At 48.5% G+C, this 19,190-nt stretch overlaps 1 protein-coding gene across 1 annotated transcript; it reads left to right on the forward strand.

Moving 5' to 3' along the window:
• The first annotated feature begins 488 nt into the window (after positions 1-488).
• Positions 489-17,813, forward strand: NRROS (negative regulator of reactive oxygen species). Its single transcript, XM_084802529.1, has 3 exons — positions 489-667; positions 12,782-12,902; positions 15,723-17,813. The coding sequence occupies exons 2-3, from the start codon at positions 12,795-12,797 to the stop codon at positions 17,694-17,696; spliced, it is 2,082 nt and encodes a 693-aa protein (XP_084658655.1). The 5' UTR covers positions 489-667; positions 12,782-12,794; the 3' UTR covers positions 17,697-17,813.
• Positions 17,814-19,190: the final 1,377 nt, after the last annotated feature.

Genomic DNA, 19,190 nt, shown 5'->3' on the forward strand with positions numbered 1-19,190 from the left:
GCCTGGTCTACAAAGCGAGTCCAGGACAGCCAAGGCTAATACAGCGAGACTCTGTCTCGAAAAAACAAACAAAAAACAAAACAACAACAAAAAAAGCAGGGTGCCCATAAAAGACGATTGATAAAGACTAGCTGCGTATGTGAAAACAAAGACTACTGGATGGGTAACCCTTCTAAATGATGGACTCATCCCCCTTTCCAATTAAGCAAACTTATGTTGCCCTTCACCAAATTCTGCTCCAATCTCCCATGCTCACCCACCAAAGCAAGAGCCACGGGAGCATGCTTAGCGACCTAACAGATCTTCGCAGGCTGCACCCACTTGGTGGCAGCCCTGCAGGATTTCCAGGGGCCGCAGGCGTCCTTTTCCCATCCCCACCCCCCACCCCCGCGCCCCCCGCAGCGGCAGTTCCTTCTAAGTCGCCTGCTGAGTGCTGAGTCGCTGAGAGGCGAGCTCTCCATGTGACTTCAGTTTCCGTCGGTTCCTTCCGCAAGTGCTAAAATAATCTGATGCCCCAGAGAGAGTAGTTAGCGCGGCAGCAGCGACTGCTGTCCAGGAGGCTGGGGCCCTGGAGACGATGCGCCCCGCCGAGCCACCTGGGCCTGCGGGAGCCGTGAGTATTTCGTGCGTGGGCTCACCGCCGCCGAGCATCGCCGGGCTTCTCGAGGTGAGCCAGATGGGGCCGGGTTGGGTGGCGGGACGTTAGGCAGCACCCACCCCACCCCACACCGCGCTCGGGTTCACTCTCAGGCTCATTGTGAAGTTGGGTTTGCGGTATCCAGACTCCCCACCTCTGGGTTGGATTTGGGGGGCTACACCTTTGGCGCAGGTCGAAGCCCCTCCCTCAGGAACTCCTAGAGCTGAGAGAGGTGTGACGTGGGCTTTTTAGAACCAGCTATGGTTTGATTCCTGCCTCTGCAGGGAGAATGGGAACGTTTCTGAGCCTCCGTTTTCTCATCGGCATATTTAGTGCTCCCTACCTAGTCTGAGAGGATGCTGTGAACACTCAGCAGCATGTGGGTGTTTGCATGTCTTCCTTGCCCCTCGACATGGGTAGAGACCCACCATAACACAGGCAAAGGCATGGAGACCCATCTACAGTTACACATCTTCCCGGGAAGATCCCGGGATCATTTGTGTGTGTTCAGCCAGGAGACAGCAAAAGCCCTTCTAGAACCGTTGTCTGTTGACTGTGGCCTACAGCTACCAACGTGTCAGAGGGAGGACTGGAGCCAGGCTCCCCTGACTCTTGGCCAGTGTTCTGCTGTAGTCTTCTTGGCCTCCCCCGGACACAGGCACACACCCATGTACCCACACGCACCCAGGAGCTGGGCAGGAAGGAGCATTACCCTCACAGCGGTTACTGGCTCCACATTGCTCTGCCGAGATGAACACGTGCCCCACCGTGACTAGGGCTGGAGCGGACTAAGGCAGGTTTTCCAGTGTCCGTTTTTGCTACTGACTGAGGTACAGGCTGTTTCCACAGCTGCAGGTGTTTGGGGCCTTTGTAGCCTGGGGACACCCCCGTGGGCTATATATGTGAGCCTCAGAGTTCCTAGAGGTGGGGGGTTAGACTCATGGGCCCAGAAAACAAAACAAAACAAAACAAAACAAAACAAAAAACCCTCAACACCTAGGTTAAAAATAAAACCAAATAGCCTCACAGAGAAAGTGCCTTCTTTTGATGGGTCCCTTGAGGGAACTCGGTGGACACTCTCACACAGTCCTTCTGACTGTTTCACACATCCCATCATAGAATGGAGGCCAGACTCTTCTGTGGATAGTTGGTAGCGGGGGTCCTGCTACATCCATGTGATAGCTACATCTGTCAGTAAAGACTGGGCTCCCAACACCCCGAAAGGCAGTGGTGGTCCTTCCCAGGACATGCTTGTCTGGAACACAGTCACAAATGACACTAACTCCTTCTTACGTGCCATTTCAGTGACAACTTCATTTATATATGCCTATGTCTCTGCCCTTGGTGGAATCTACTTACTCCTTTCCCTCCAAATCTTTTCTTGCCTAACAAAAGTCAAGCGTACGTCTCTGAGAGGCTCTGGGATAGGCTAGTCAGTGGTTTCTGGAAACTTGGAGAGGAAAAGAAAAAAGAAAGAAAGAAAGAAAGAAAGAAAGAAGATGATACTTCTATTTCATAGAGTCTCTATGAACTCCATACAACTGTGAACCTGATTTCAAGGATCTATAAGATAGGGCTGTTTTTAAATTATTTATTTATTTGTTTACTTGCTTGTTTGCTGTTTTGGGTGGCATGGAAGCCCAGCGATTTGCACATGCTAGGCCAAGCCTCTGTCACCGAGGGACATACCTGTTGAGCCCTAGATAGAATTATTTAAACTGCGGATGACAAAACCCAACTAGAAACAGCTTCATTGCAAAAATAGGATTCGCTGTGTTATATAACTGAACCGCTTAAAGGCGGTTGCTTCAGGCATGACTGGGTCCAGTTCTCAGAGATGACACCAAGAGTCCATCTGTCCTCACCTGGCTTTGCTTTCCCCTTACTGAGCAAGTCCTGGAGATAGAGACAAAAGCTACTTTCAGCTTTCTGGTTGGTCCCCATTGGTGTGACTTGTAAAGCAGGAGAAAAGCGCCTTCTCCTTAGTGATCTAACCGTCCCTGGACTGATTCTCAGGGCACCAGCTTCTGTACTGTGTCAAATATAAACCAGTCACTCTGGCTAGGGCCACAAGAAGGCTGTACTGGGGCCAGCCTTCTTCATAGCTTCCTATGCCTGGAGTCAGGAGTTGGGATCAGACCAAAAGAAAAAACAAAGCCCCAAGAAACAAAAAAACTGGACTTTTCGAGAAGGCACAGTTTGGTTGAACAGTGAAATGTACTCAACGCTACTGAGTTACACGCCCCCAAAATGGTTAAGATCATACAGTCTATGTGATAAAACAGAGCAATGGGGGGAGGGGGTATGTTTCCCCAAAAAGCAACCAAGCACTTGTTACCAGAAACAGGAGAAATGAATGTGGGTAAGTCAGAACGCTACAGGACGAACAGAATCTGGGGCTGAGGCCGAACGTTATGTGTCTTGGGTGTGTGACTTCAGCACAGTGGCAGAGGGTAAAAAGGAGGAAGTAGAAACTTTGCCCTGATTCTCACCAGAGAGGTGGGCACGAAGAGCAAGGCTGGGACCCGTGATGGGCTCAGCGTGGCCACAGAGCTCTGTGAGGTCCCCGGGGACTCCCCTTCTTCAGCCCCAACCCCAACATTTACCACAATCAGGCACTGTACTTGGGCCTGCCCTCTGCGCTACCGCCTGCTCCTACCTCTAAGAAAGATAATAATCAGGGTGGGGATTTCTCCTCACGAGGACAGCATTTGGGGCTTCTTCTTCTTCTTCTTCTTTTTTTTAGATTTATTTATTTATTAAGAATACAGTGTTTTGTTTGCACATATACCAGAAGAGGGTACCAGATCTCATTATAGATGGTTGTGAGCCACCATGTGGTTGCTAGGAATTGAACTCAGGATCTTTGGAAGAGCAAACAGTGCTCTTAACCTCTGAGCCATCTCTCCACCTCCAGGGCTCTGATTTTTTTACACTGCTGTTTCTCAGTGAGCCCTTGGGTATCTGTGCTAGCCCTGGTCTCTCCTAATCTTTCCTTGTCTCCCTTGGGTGCCAATACTGATGGATGACTGACTCTCAGACTTCAGAGTCAGTGGTGAATAGCTCTTCCCCTGAATGGCCACGCTGGCGGGTGGGCGGGGAGGGGGGGGGACCTCTTTCAACTTAGCAAGTTAATTGTCCCTGTACCCATCCCCCCAAGGCGTTTGAAACTCCGCAGGGGACTGCCCCAATGGCCTTCCTCTTGCTCTGGTTATTGGCCCTTTCTTCTAGTCCTTAAATTGAAACTTCTGTGGCTTATTTCTTTCAAAGCTCTAGCTTATAACTCATCCCACTGAGGACCGCTCTGCTTCCACGAGGATGCTAATCAGAGTACCAGTAGAATAGATGCTGAGTTGGAAACAGGACCATAAGGGTCACATGTCACATCCGTGGCTGCTGAGTTATAGTGTCACCCTGAGAGTTCTAAGGGAGTGCTCACTTATCTGTGATAGAGGCTCCTGGCTACTCATCAACAAATATGTACCTAGTTTTGCACATCAGTTGAACATTTAAATGACAAACCACCACCACCACCACCACCACCCCCGCCACGCAGCAGGTGTACCTCCAGCACCTTCTTACAGTACTGAAGTCAGCTCTGGCCTGGGTGTAATCTATATGACCCAAGACACTATGAGTTGACTATGGCCTCTTTAAACTGTGGATTTATTTTGGTTTGGTTTTTTGGTTGTATTTGTTTTCTTTTGAGGCAGGGTTTCTCTGTGTACCCCCTGGCTGTCCTGGAACTTGCTCTGTAGACCAGGCTGGCCTCGAACTCACAGAGATCCACCTGCCTCTGCCTCCCAAGGGCTGGGACTAAAGACCTATGCCACCATGCCTGGCTGAAGTGTGGAGTTCTTATCTGAAAAAGGAAATACATCCTTCAAGGAGTCTTAAAAAGATATCTGTATGTTCATGTTCAAATTTGGCATCACTATTGACAATGGCCGAAAGGTGTCCATCATCTGATGGATCAGTAAACAAGATGTGGTAGAGGGAGCATTCGGCTTTCAAAAGGAAATCTTGATATATGCCATGACATGGATGGACCTTGAAAGCAAATGTGGTGGGAATAAGCAAGACATAAAAGGACAACTACAGCCCGATTCTCCTTAGAATAGGCGATCCCGGAGGGAAATCCAGGGTTACAGCTGTGCCAGAGAGGGGAGCGTGGGGAAGGATCTTAAATGACAGGAATTTCAGATAGGGTTGACAGGAGGATGATGGCGAAGGATGGTGGGGACAGTTACCTAACAATGAGAACGTACCTGATGCCACTTAGTTATGTTCAAGAGAAAGTGGTAGATTGTATACGTATGTCACCACAGGGAGGGGAGCCGGCAAGGACCACCCATAGAACGTAGAATTGTTGCTAATGCTAACTAGTGGATCAGGGGTGTGGGACCCTTCCCAAGTTCAGGTGTTAATGTCACTGACTGAACATATTAAGGTACAACCCAACTCTCTTGCCTTTATACAATCATTTTTTAAAAAACTCATTATTTAGGAGGGTAATTCGTTCATTCATTCTTTCTTTCTTTCAGATAGGATCTCACTATGCAGCCCAGGCTGGCCTTCAATTCTCCAACCTCTGTCTCAGTATTCTGAGTACTGGGATTACAGTCATGTAGTAGCATGCCTAATCTAGGAAGAAAAATGTTCAAATAATCATATTACTATCATTTTTTTTTCTGGGAATTCAAAATAAATTCTTCTCCTTTCTCTTCTTTTTCTTCCGCCTCCTCCTTCGGTGTATTTTGAGACAGGGTTTCTCTGTGTTGCCCTGGCTGTCCTGGAACTTGCTCTGTAGACCAGGCTGTCCTCAAACTCAGAGATCCACCTGCCTCTGTCACCCTAGTGCTGGGATTAAAGGGGTGCACCACCACTGAGAGGAACATTTTAATTTTCTTTTTAAATTTATTTTTGAGACAGGACCTCACAGTGTGACCTCCAGGCCAGCGTGGAATTTATGTAGCCTCTTTAGGTCTCAAACTCATGACAGTGCTCACGCCTCAGCCTCTACAGTGTTGATAATGTTTGTATTTATTTATCGTATGGGCCTAAGCAGAGGCCAGAAAATGTCATTGGATCCCTTGGGACTGGAGTTAACAATGGCTGTGAGCTGCCACGTGGGTGCTGGGAATCGAACTCAGGTCCTCTGGAAAGTAGCCAAGGCTCTTAACTGCTGAGCCATCACTCCATCCTCCCCCCTTACAGCAGTGCTTAAAGAGTTAAATTGTTTTATATGCATCCTGAAGTATTTTAAGAGAGATGTACTGGTGAGCCTAATGTGTGTTTGTTTATTTGCTTGCTGATGATGACTGAATCCGGACCTTTGTGCATGCCTGGTCACTGCTCCTCTGCCGCTCTGCCTCCCACCCTTTTTAAGTTTTGTTTTGAGAGCGGGTCATGAAATTGCACAGGCTGGCCTCAAGTTCACCATCTTCCTGCCTCAGCCTCCTGAATGTTGGGATTAGATGTGATCCACCATGTCCAGTGATTTTTTTTTTTTACAAAAATATTTACTTTTACCTGTATTTGTGTGTGCGTGTGTGTGTGTGTGTGTGTGTGTGTGTGAGTGTGTATGTATGTATGTATGTATCCACATCTTATGCATGCAGGAGGCCACAATAGGAGATGAGGGCAACAAATTCTGTGGAATTGTAGTTACAGGCAGTCATGAAGCACATATGGGTGCTGGGAACTGAATCCAAGTCCTCTGCAAGAGCAGCCAATGCGCTTAACTAGTGAGGCATCTCTCTAGTTCCCATCTATTTGTGCTGGGGTTTGTTTGTTTTGTTTTGTTTTTCCGAGACGGGGTTTCTCTGTGTAGCCTTGGCTGACCTGGACTCACTTTGTAGACCAGGCTGGCCTCGAACTCACAGAGATCCTCTTGCCTCTGCCTCCCAAGTGCTACGATTAAAGACATGCGGCACCACACCCAGCTTGTTTATTTTGTTTTTAAGTTTTATCTTTTATTGCACTTTAAGTGTGTGTGTGTGTATGTGTGTGTGTGTGTAGGTGCCTATGGAGACCAGAGGCCTTGAATCCTCTGGAACTGGAGCTGTTTTGGGCCACCAGATGCCAGATGTGCATTCTGGGAAGGTCCTCTGAAAGAGCAGATGGCTGAGCTATCTCTCCATCTCTTTGCCATCTATTTTAAAATATAATTTTAAAAAATAAGATAAGCCAGGAAGTGGTGGTGCAGCACTCAGCACTCAGGAGGCAGAGGCAGGAGGACCCCTGTGAGTACGAGGCCAGCTTGGTCTACAAAGGGAGTCCAGGACAGCCAGGGATATTTCACAGAGAAACATTGTCTTGAAAAACAACAAAAACAAAAAAGTTAAGTAAATGAAAATAAAAAAATAATATGAATTGAAGGATAAATAAAAACATGACAAAAATAAAGACAGTAAAATGCTATAAACAAAGTAGGTAGTGGGTGTACAGTGATCACTGAGGACAAACCTTTTTCAGTTTGGCTCTATGCTAAAGTTTTTCTTCATATGTAAATGCTGGAGAAAGTTTAAGTTACTAATAATTAATAACTACTCAAACTACATCTCATAAACATAAGATAATAAAAAAGGAGAAAAACTGTAATGTGCTACCATAGGTTATTCTTCAACTGACGCATTAGGCAGTGAACGGGGGCAGGTACATGAAGGATAAATAGGAATTTGGTAGAAGAAGACCACAGAAAGGGTCTTTCCTGCAGGGGAAACGGCTTGTGAGATGGTGAGGACCGCATGCGTCCCAGGGTGGCTTGGGGTTTGTGGTACTGGGGTTGAGTTCATGCGGAACTCGCAGGCTTGAGTTTGAACTGACACTCCCCATTCCCCAGGCACTGGGCCACACCTCCGTGCGCCTCGGGTCCCACAGAGGGACCCCAGCCTCTCTACCAAAACTGTGCAACTGTTAGGAGTCCCTGTCAGTTGCTGATCCTTTGTGCCTTCTCAAAGAAACCCTCATTCCCACTCTAGGCTAAAATTAGCCTCTGTTAACTTCTGTGGTCCCTGTGCATGGTGCCCCACAGCCTCCGCATAGTCAATCACCTCCCCAGGAGGTCCAAGATTCATGGGCATCTCCCATGAATGGAAAGAGAGAGAGTACCTGTCATTATATTTTTCCTCCACACTCACTCCATTTGCACAGAAGACCTCTACTTCCAATTGGTCCACCGATACCTGGCCTCACCATGTGTCAGCCCCCCTGAGTGGGATGGGGGAGAGGGCACTGCTGAAGGCTGTTGGAGATAGTTGTGGTGGTCCCTGATTCTATGCCCTGATTGGAAGCTCTTGGCAGTCCCTTTTGAAGAGAGCAGTTTGCCGGCCTTTTCCTAATGTCTGTCTCAACCCAACCTTTTGATACATCATTATAACCTGTGGTGGCTACTGAACAGGAGCCAAATAACGGTCTGAGCCCTCATCCGAGTTCCCTCCGTTGCACAGTTCTTTCCTGCTTCCTCTTAAAGATGCATGGTGACTGGCCCTTACTCTTGTGGAAGTTACCAGTAGCAACAAACCTATGAGAGGAACTGAGAAACTAATGCAATACAGGGTGGGCATCTGAAGAGATGATGTGTTTTCTCCCACACAGAGGGGACACTGGGAAGCAACCCACTGCCAGCCCCAGTGAGACACCGGAGAGCCAGCTGTTATCATCTCTGGGGAGGGGGCGCACATTTGCCTTTTGAAGATCTGTGGCTCAATTCATTCCGTGGCCACGGAGTAGACAAAGCAAGCTGACCTCTGTTGGTTTGGATGCCTGCAACTCATGGTCATCCCCCTGTGTCAGCTTTGTGGGATTATAGATGTGAATCACTACACTGGTCACGACTTTGGCCCTTGGAGATTCCAAGGCAGCTGCTTTGTAGGGGAACTTCGAGGACACTACTGGGCCTCTCGTGTGCCACTACCGAAGCTCAGAGCATCAGGTGGACGCACCATGGCGTCTCTAGTTTTGCACTTTGCTGAAGGATCAAAGGGAGCAAACCTGCCTGCCTGGAGCTTTCCGTGTTTCTGGTCCCAGTGGAGATGCTAGTGTTCTTTGACCTCCGAGGTCTGTAACCAGCTGCTCTCCCCTTTCTTCCAAGACCCCAGGTGGCAGGTGCCCTTCCCTTATACACAAAGGCAGACTTGCTTTCTCTCAGAGTCCCTTCTCTGTTATGTAGTCACAGCCTCTGTGTTCATGTGTGTGTCACCTTAAGGTTGACACTGCAACCCACTTCTGATCATCCCTGTCCCCCAGTCCATAAATTCTTATCTCTGATACCAAACACCTCTGACAGCTGCCTGCTTTCTTCACAAAGCCTCATTCTTAAGGCTTTCTTTTTTCTTCTTCTCAGATTATTTGAGGAGAATGTTTTTAATTGTGTGGTAATGTATGTATGACACTTGGTAACAGCTCCTTTAGCAAGGAGACTGCAGTCTCTTTCCTGGCAGCAGCTGGGATGGTAGAAACAGCTGGAGGAGGGGAGAGGTGAGGATGGCCTCCTGTGGTTCTGTGGAGTAGGAGAGGGGCCCTGGGATTCCCTAGTGAGATTTGATAACTCTGTTATCAAATTTGATAACACTGTTTATCCTGGCCCCTGCAGTGCAGTGCCTCTGAGGAGCTTTCTGTAGATATGAGGTCAAGGGGAATATTTCTTTCAGTATCAGGGCTTGTACCCAGGAACACATACAACACACACACATACACACACACACACACACATACACACACACACACACACAGAGAGAGAGAGAGAGAGAGAGAGAGAGAGACAGAGACAGAGACAGAGACAGAGACAGAGACAGAGACAGAGACAGAGAGAGGCTTATCTGCTCTGCTCTATTACTGAGCCAAGCTACACCCCCAGACCTTTTTATCTTTCGTTTTGAGGACCTCAAAACATTGATCGGACTGGACTCAAAGTTGTGATCCTTCTGCCTCAGCCTCCCAAATTGGCTGGAATTGAACAGAAGTCATAGCCTCTGCCGCTCCCTGTTTATGGAACACTGCTTCGAGGCCATTTTCATTTGTATCATCAGGTCAGTAATGAAACAGAGGTCACCTAGACTACTTCACATGGGAAGTGTCATGCAGCAAGCAGGCAGAAAGTGATGGAAGAGGCAGAAAGTGATGGAAGAGGCAGAAAGTGATGGAAGAGGCTAAGAAGCCAAATAGTAGCCTCTCTGTCATGCATGGAGGGATCTGTACCCTAGGTAGGAGGGGTAAAGGGAGGATGGTGGTCCCAGAGTCTGGGGTCAGCAGGGAAAGCTCAAGGGGAGAGGGGAGGGAGAAATATTTTGGATGCTTTACTCTCTAACGTGTCTTCTAACATCCCAGCAGTGCCATGGGCCACCCACTACCAGGGCTTGGGGAGCAGAGCCTTCAGGATGAGGCCATCATTCTGAGGAAAGATAGCTCTTCACCAACCAGCACAGCCTGTCCTTGGATCATCCTATTCTTTTCTTGAAAAAAAACCAAATTTATTTTTAGGTGTGTGTGTGTGTGTGTGTGTGTGTGTTGGGGCTGGAGTTGCAGGAGGTTGTGAGTCACATGACATGGGTACTGGGATTCAGACTCGGGTTCTTTGCAATATCAGTAAGCATGGGTAACTGCTGAGCCATCTCTCCAGCCCCTTGTCTTATTGTTGATTGTTAATATAGACATTTTAATCGAGCCTTCCTGGAGAGCATCTGTGCATTTAATTGGTATAGCGATGCGCTCGCCCCAATAGCCACACTCTTCACTCTGTTTTCTTTTTTCTGTGCCGTCATGGGGATGACACATAAGCACAGCAACCACTCAAGCTGCTCAGTGCTATTTGGAGATCATAAATAATAATTAGCTTATTAGCGGCCTTCACGGTTAATGAGGTGCTTCCACATGTACCGTCCTCTGTGGCTCTCATAAATGTCTGTGCCTGGTTATTATCGCTCCTGCTTTATGGAAGAATTATCCAAGTCTTGGAGCCTCCATACAGATTATGGAGAGGGCAGGCAGAATTCAAACTCTGGACTGTCAGGTTCTAAACTCTATAATCTTTCCATGATATTCTGTCTCTTGATGCCAGATGTCGCCCTTGCAGGCATGGCAAGATCCATTCGTTCATTCGTTCGTTCATTTTCTCTGGTCTAGTTGGCTAACTTCAGGAGGAAAGAATACATTTAAATTTTGTAAATATTTTGGTATCTCGCAAATTAAAATTACGCTTGTGGGTGTAGTGAGCCAGGTTTAGCTAATGTGCCAGTCTGAAGTGCTGCGCAGCCCTGCAAAGCTGTACTTTTGCCTTGCGCACGCGGAGATTTAGTTTGTGAGTATTCAGGCTACAGCAGCGTGCAGCAGCCCACGCATGACAGGAAGTGGAAAAGATTAACTGTGTTGACAATTCCCATTTCCCCATCTCTCCTCCGTGAGCTGCAGGACATTCAGTGAGCAGGACATTCAGTGAGATGAGAATGTGAGTGAACAATTTTTTTTTTTTTAGCATCTTTGGCATTTGTTAAATCTGGTGACCTTATCTCAGAATGGGCAGGGATCCCAAAGTTTCAGGGGTGCTTCTGTGTGCGTGGGGGGGGGGCGGGGTAAGGCTGCGGGGAGGACACTGAGGACAGGAGTCCAGATGGTCTGCATATGCCATCTGTGCCCTGTGCTGGCTGGGAGATAGCAATTCATGCACAGGTGCAGGAATAGAAAGAGGGCTTTGGAGGGCATTCTCAGAGGCTAGCAAGGACGGGATCCTAGTTTTTTTTCTGAGTATAGAGAGCCAACCTGGCCTCCAGTGACAGTCAAGGCTGATTTGTGATGTTTCACTTGGTTTTTTGTTTTGTTTTTAAATTATTATTATTATTATTATCTGTTTTCACTGGTGAGCATTCAGATCTGTCCAGGATGTTAAATTACCCTTTGAGGATGGGTAGAAATGCTAGAAGAAAAGCAAAAGGGTGAGGCACAGGTGGCTTGCATGTGTCTATCGGCCGAAAGGTCTGTAAGTGGCATAGAAGGTGGCAGCGACGGCACGGGGCCGTTAGCTCTCACACTTGGAGGGTTGTCCATGCATTTACACTTACAGGGGGGAAACTCCCTAGCTACGTACCGTGGATCCCAGAGAGGGGGACCTAGGCTGCTCTCAGCCTTTGATACTCAGTCCATTTAGAACCCTGGACACAGTGTCATCCACGGACCTTTATTCCCCTGAAATTGGTGAAGATGGTGCCCTGTTACCTCTTCCCCGGAACCTTCTGTTGACAGAAGTATAGGTTCAAGTCTTCCCATGCCTGCTGTTCTTTGTGCCCTGGCCAGACAAGATCGCTATAACCGTACTTCAGAACTTTTTCATCCAGCCCAAGACTGTTTTTTTTTTTTTCATTTTCTCAAGTTTTCTTTCCCTATCCAGGTGAAAACATGAACTTTTGGGGGGTAGAGGGAAGAGTTATATTTAAAAGAGTTAACCAATGTGATAGACATATTTCTGAAAGTCCTAATTCCTCCTCCTCTTCTTCCTCATCTCCTCCTCTTTCTGTTTTTGTTTTGTTTAGTTTTGGAGACAAGGTCTCTGTGTAGCCCTGGCTATCCTTGAACTCATTCTGTAGACCAGGCTGGCCTCAAACTCAGAGATCCACCTGCCTCTACCTCCCACTACAGGTGTGTGCCACTGCCGCCTGGCCTGAAAGCCTTCTTTCAGTAAGATAATATGTCTATAAGCCCAGTATTATTGTCCCACTTTATCCTTCCTACTTTCTTTCCTTCCTTCCTCCCTTTCCCTTATTCATTCATTCGTGGCGTGTATCTCGAGCCCATGCGTGCACCAGGCAGAGATGAACTTCAGCGGGAGAGTCTGCAGAACAGCAAAGCACAGGAAACTCTCAGTGACCTCAGGCCTGGTACCCAAGTTCTTTGCATCCCCTGTACTGCCCCTTTGGGGTTTCAGAGGTCAGCCACCTGACCATTCAGTAGTATAGGCAGAGCGAAATGAGTTCTTGCCAGCAGTGTCAGCTAAAGGGTGACCGTGTTGCCTGAACCGAGAAATTTGAGTAATCTGTGGTTTTCCACCTCTTAAGACCAGACACATGTGGGAGATAGGCTGGCTCCTTCTGCCCTGTGCTGTGCTCTTGGCTAACCTGCCTTACGCGGTTCTTCCTGGTGTTCTGTCCACAGAGCTGCGCTTGAGATGGAGTTCCTGCCCCTTTGGCTATGCCTGGGTTTTCACTTCCTGATTGAGGAATGGAGGAGCGGAAGTGGGACAGCCATGGCAGCTTCCCAAGGAGGCTGCAAGGTGGTGAGTTTCTCCTTGGAATCAGATCTCTCTTTTGCCCCTCTCCTGATGAGGCTTGATCTGCTTGGAAAGCTGATGCCTCATCGATCAAAGAGGACAGGGAGTGAGTGGGTCAGACTCAGTGTGTACCAGCCTAGTGGAGTATCTGCCCAGTGCCACGTCCTTACTGCTCAGTAGCAGATTTCCAAGATGGCACTTGGGAAGGACCAGATGTCCCTGCCCCCCTTTTCCCCTATGTAGTGAAGACAAGAGGCCCCAGAAACAGGCCTAGGTCAACTACCAAGAGCCTGGCTAAGCCTCTGGATGACAGAGATCCACTAATACTGCCAGGGGCACCAAGGGAAATGCCCCAACACCTGAGAAGTCCCGCCTGCGAGTTCATGTGTGAGCCAACACAAACGCTTCAGCAACCCTGAAGAGAGCATGCTCCCCAAACTGCACTGCGGAGCAACGCCCGCCCATGACCAAGCTCAAGCTCTGAAAGTCCAGGGTTGGGGGTGGGGGTGCCCTGAGCCTTCACAGCTGCCTTCGGAAGGCTTCCTGCCTGCACTTGGAGAGAGATTTAGGCCATCACTGGGGTCAGTGCCAGAAATTTGCCTATAACTGATGGATATCAAACATCTGTTTGAGAAACACACACCTAATAAACATTCCTCAAGCCCAAGACTGGAAAGACAAATTGGAAGGCAGAGTCAATACTTATATTCAAGATCTTTTTCCGTGTATTTGGTGCTAGGGAAAGAACGTGTTCTTAAAGTTGATTAATCTTAAATACCATGGCTGTCATGGTTCTGAACTGTTTGTGGCAACTGGTAGCCACTGCGCTTGACACTACAGTATGGTGCGGGGGTCACCAACCAGACTGCTCAGGCTTAGCTGGCAACACTGAAGTCACTCTGTCCCAGTTTCTTCATCTATAAAATAGAAGTAATAATATTATCTCTTAGTCATGGTGGCACATGTCTGTCAACCCACTACTCAGGAAGTGGAGGCAAAGAGGTCAAGAGTTCAAGGCCAGTCTCAGTTACATTTCAAGTTCAAGGCTAGTCTGGGCTACATGAGACCTTACCAATAATAATGATGATGTTGATAATAATAATAATTTCTACCAATGGTATCATGACACTGGGCTGTTTTGGTGACTGAATGACTGGATAACCAGCTCTTGCAATGATGCCTGAGATGTACTGAGTGTTTTATCAGTCACTAATATGTTATCAGTGTCATCCCAGCTTCATTTGACTGCCACTGTTCCCTTACAGAGGAAACAACTGACTAAACTTTGCAGTAGCTATTTGAAGGCTACTAGACACAGGAAGAGAGGGGAATAAAATATGAGCTCTTCTGCCACTTTTCACGGCTCCGCCTGGACTTTCTGCCTGGTGGAAAGCGGTAGGGGCTTGACCATCACGGAGGTCACAGAAATGGGTTTTCCCTGGCTCTAGTGCTCAGAGCAGTCAGGAAGTTAAGGTAGTGTTCTCCATTGCTCTTCAGCATGTTAGCCATTTGACGGCAGCACAGAATGGGCGTGGTGAAACCTTCTGTGTGCTCTGGTGACCACGCCCTCCTTTGCAACACTTCAGTGGGTCCATGGGAGTTACCGAGGCCTGAGCCCCCTTCGGCTACAGCAGCTGTGGAGAAACAGGGTCAGTTACAGGCTGAGGAAGTCCTCTTAAGTACGATGCTACCCAGAGAGGCCTCAGGAAAATAAAGAGAGACATAACACCTGTCTCTCAGCGCAGGGATTCGGTTTTTTAAAATGTCAGTTCTCCACTCATTAACGCAATCCCAAGATAAATGCAGTAGGCTTTGGGAGGGGCCGTCAGGGTGGGGGGAACCTGGAAAAGGAAAATTTATCCTAATGTCTGTGGTGAAATAATAAAACAAAACAAAAACCCTCAAGTGCCCAACAACGAGCATCTTAATTAATTAACACATGCTGGTAATTACAGATGACATGATAACACTTATTAACCATAATAAATGAGATTTACATAAGCAATCACACTCAATCCTTGAGAACAAAAAATAAATCTATGAGAAAATTACAAGTATAATAGTGACTTTTATCTGAGGGAGAGTCTAGGGTTATCTGAGTTTCTTTCAGTTTTGTTTGTTTGTTTTTGTTTTGTTGTTGTTGTTGTGTGTTTTTGTTTTGTTTTGTTTTGTTTTTAGAAAGGCTCTCCCTGTCTGGAACTCTCTATGTAGGCCAGATTGCCTCAAATTCACAGAGCTCCTCCTGCCTCTGTCTCTCTGGGTGCTGGGATTAAAGGCTTGTGCCACTGTGTCCAGTTACTTTTCTTTTCTTATATTTTAGTATAGTATCAACTCTTTAGTTGTTAGGTTTTATTTTAATAACCAGATAAATAATTTGAGACTGCAAGAGGTTAGTTCCCTGCTCAGGGTCAAATTAACATACAGCAGAGAAGTTTAGACTTGAGTGCTGCCTCTAAACCACAGCGTCTCACTTTGGGGGACTTTTCTCCTCATTTGACTCTGTCTTTGGAGATTGGGCCATTTAGCACTCATTGGCCTTGTCCTAATGACCAGCCTATGGAAAATAATGATGTTGCTCTTCTTCTTTTTTCTTTTTTTCTTTTGTTGCTGTTGTTGTTTGGTTGGTTTGGTTTTTTGAGACAGGGTCTCTCTGTGTAGCCTTGGCTGCCCTGGACTCGCTTTGTAGACCAGGCTGGCCTCATTCTCACAACGTTGCTCTTCTTAACTTTTTTTCCCCCCGGACACCTAAACTGACACCTTCCGGCTAGCTAACTTTTGCAAACAACAACATTTCTGTGCCTAAACTTCATATGTTTTTGGACCTAGGTGGACGGAGCCGCTGACTGCCGAGGCCAGAACCTTGCTTCCGTACCCAGCAGCCTCCCATCTCTTTCCCGGATGCTCATCCTGGACGCCAACCCTCTCGAGGTCCTGTGGAATCATTCCCTTCAGGCCTACCCACATCTGGAGAACCTCAGCCTGCGCAGCTGCCGCCTGGACCGTATTGGCCTCCACGCCTTCCAAGAGCAACGCCACTTACTCAGCCTGAGTCTGGCGGACAACCGCCTCTCCGAGAACTACCAAGAGACGGCAGCAGCTCTCCACACTCTGCGGGGGCTACGCACACTTGACCTGTCCGGAAACTCTCTGACTGAAGACGTGGCAGCCCTTTTCCTTCACAACCTCTCCTCACTGGAGGCTGTTTCCTTGGCAAGAAATACCCTCATGAGGCTCGATGACTCTGTCTTTGAGGGCCTGGAGCACCTCAGGGAGTTGGATTTGGAAAGGAACTATATCTTTGAGATTGAGGGTGGGGCGTTTGATGGCTTGACTGAGCTGAGACACCTCAACCTCGCCTATAACAACCTCCCCTGCATCGTGGACTTCAGCCTCACACGGTTACAGTTCCTCAATGTCAGTAATAACATCCTGGAGTGGTTCCTGGCAGCCAGTCAGGAGGTGGCCTTCGAACTGGAGATGCTGGACCTGTCTCACAACCAGCTGCTCTTTTTCCCACTCCTGCCCCAGTGCAGCAAGCTGCGCACCCTCCTGCTGCAGGACAACAACATGGGCTTCTATAGGGAGCTGTACAACACCTCCTCACCGCAGGAGATGGTGGCCCAGTTCCTTCTTGTGGGTGGCAACGTGACTAATATCACCACTGTCAACCTCTGGGAAGAGTTTGCCTCCAGCAACCTGTCAGCGCTCCGCTTCCTGGACATGAGCCAAAACCAGTTCCGGCACCTGCCGGATGGTTTCCTAATGAAAACACCTTCCCTTTCCCATCTGAACCTCAACCAAAACTGCCTGAAGACGCTCCACATCCGGGAGCACGAGCCCCCGGGAGCACTCATGGAGCTCGATCTGAGCCACAACCAACTGGCAGAGCTGCGCCTGGCTCCGGGGCTCACTGGCTCCCTCAAGAACCTGCGGGTGTTCAACCTGAGCTCCAACCAGCTCCTGGGGGTCCCTGCTGGCCTTTTCGACAACGCCAGCAACATCACTACAATCGACATGAGCCACAATCAGATCTCCCTTTGTCCGAGGAGGACGGTGCCCTTAGACCGGGCGGGGCCCTCCAGTTGTGTGGATTTCAGAAATATGGCCTCGTTGAGGAGCCTTTCTCTGGATGGCTGTGGGCTGAAGGCATTACGAGACTACTCTTTCCAGGGAACCCCCATTACTCATTTAGACCTATCTAGCAACTGGGGAATTCTAAACGGGAGTATAAGCCCTCTCTGGGCTGTTGCCCCTACATTGCAGGTCCTGTCTCTCAGGAATGTGGGCCTCGGTTCTGGCGCTGCCGAGATGGATTTCTCTGGGTTCACGAGCCTGAGGGAGTTGGATCTGTCAGGAAATTCCCTGACCAGCTTCCCAAAGTTTAAGGGCAGCTTGGCCCTGCAGACTCTCGACCTCCGCAGAAACTCTCTCACGGCCCTTCCTCAGAGGGTTGTGTCTGAGCAACCTCTGAGGGGTGTGCAGACCATCTACCTCAGCCAGAACCCTTACGACTGCTGTGGGGTGGAGGGATGGGGGGCCCTGCACCGCCTCAAGACTGTTGCAGACTCAGCCATGGTCACTTGCAACCTCTCTTCCAGGATCATGCGGGTGGTGGAACTGCCCGAAGGCGTGTCTCAGGACTGCAAGTGGGGGCAGGTGGATACTGGCCTGTTCTACCTCGTGCTCATTGTGCCCAGCTGCCTCACCCTGCTGGTAGCCTTCACTGTCGTCTTTCTCACTTTCAAGAAGCCTTTGCTTCAGGTCATTAAGAGCCGATGTTACTGGTCCACCATCTACTGACCTGTGTGTGCGCCGCGTGCATAACACTGCTTTTCTCCGTGCTGGGTCTTCAGGTCTGTAGGTGTCAAGTGTGATGCATTGAAGGTTAAATTGAAATTTAAAGAATTTTTATCCTTACTCCCATTAACTTCTTCTCCCACCCTTGTGATTTATTCTCATCGTCCTGGTGAAATATTTATTAAGTGAGAATAAAGGGCGCGCCTCATAAATATTTTTAAGATCAAGTGCATCTTGTGTAATGTTCTTTGATGGGTTCCCTTGGGTTGTTTTTCAATGATCTTTCTTTGGTGACATCCACGAAGGCAGTGGGTGACAGTCTGATGCTACCTGACAACAAATCCATCTCCTGCTGTGTGTCCCAGGAGGCTGAGAGCTAGCACTCGCAGAATTACCCAGGAGGAGATTCCCAAGGCACTGCGGGAGGGTCTGGCCTCCGGTGTGAACTCCCCACTCAGGAGATGGCTGATTGCCACTGCATCAAGAAAGAGGCCACGGCGGGACCCTTTCCAGATGCCCTGGGTTCATGTCTGCAGTCTCTGGCAGACAGGCATAGAGCTTCCGTGGACAGGCTAAGAGGATACTAACTCAGCCTGCCTGTGACATGGGGCCATGCCTGCTCTGAGGGAAAGCGGAGGCGTGTGCAGAAAGGAAGGGAGCGGAAGCCTGAGGAGCCTCCCACTCCACATCAGTCAGGGTAGGAATGTTCAGCAATCACTCACCTGGTTCCTGAAGCCCTTTCTCCTTGCATTCTTCCAAGAGAAGCAGAGCGTTTCTGCGCTCCTTTTGGGGGTGGGGGGTGGGGTATAAAGACACAGTTTTGCTGGATGTGGTGGCACACACCTTTAATCCCAGCACTCGGGAGGCAAGCAGATCTCCGTGAGTTCGAGGACAGCCTGGTCTACAAAGCAAGACCAGGACAGCCAAGGCTACACAGAGAAACCCTGTCTCAGAAAACAAAAACCAAAACAAAACAAAACAAACAAACAAACAAACAAACCGAATTATATGAAATGAACAGAGGACAACTGAGGCAACAGAAACCCCACCGACTAGTTTCTATTACTGTGTAGACTAATATCAGGAGAAACGTTAAGGCAAGTCAAAGATTAAAAACCAATGGTCTTAACTTGGCAAAGCAGTCGTTTGCCTTGAACACTCTGCACGAGTGTGTCAGTGAGGCACTGTATTCCATGCATCAGTGGCAACCCTTAGATACCATTAGGCTTTGCCCTTAACGGTCACCCACCTTTCCTATCGGTGGCTTCATACGTCCTGCACAACCCTTGCCTAGTGCTGCCTGTGTCCCCCTGAAGCCTCTGTCCAGCCCTGCTAGGCATGTTCTCTCACTTGCTGCTCATAAAACTGGGCCCTCCTAATCTCTCTGTTAGTAAAACTCATTCCTTGGGGCCTGCTATATCCCAAGGTGCTAGCTAGCTTCTTAGACAAAGAAACTTACCTGGCATGAGGTAGCACACCAGGCTTTAGTCACCTGGT

This window comes from Acomys minous (genome assembly GCF_964271855.1).
Source record: "Acomys minous genome assembly, chromosome: 11".
In the NCBI taxonomy this organism is placed as follows: domain Eukaryota; kingdom Metazoa; phylum Chordata; class Mammalia; order Rodentia; family Muridae; genus Acomys; species Acomys minous.

Excerpts from the sequence above, each read along its gene's own strand:
- NRROS (XM_084802529.1), top strand. The coding sequence starts at position 12,795 with ATGGAGTTCCTGCCCCTTTGGCTATGCCTGGGTTTTCACTTCCTGATT. Across the intron at positions 12,903-15,722 it reads CCCAAGGAGGCTGCAAGGTG|GTGGACGGAGCCGCTGACTG; the intron begins GTGAGTTTCTCC and ends TTTTGGACCTAG.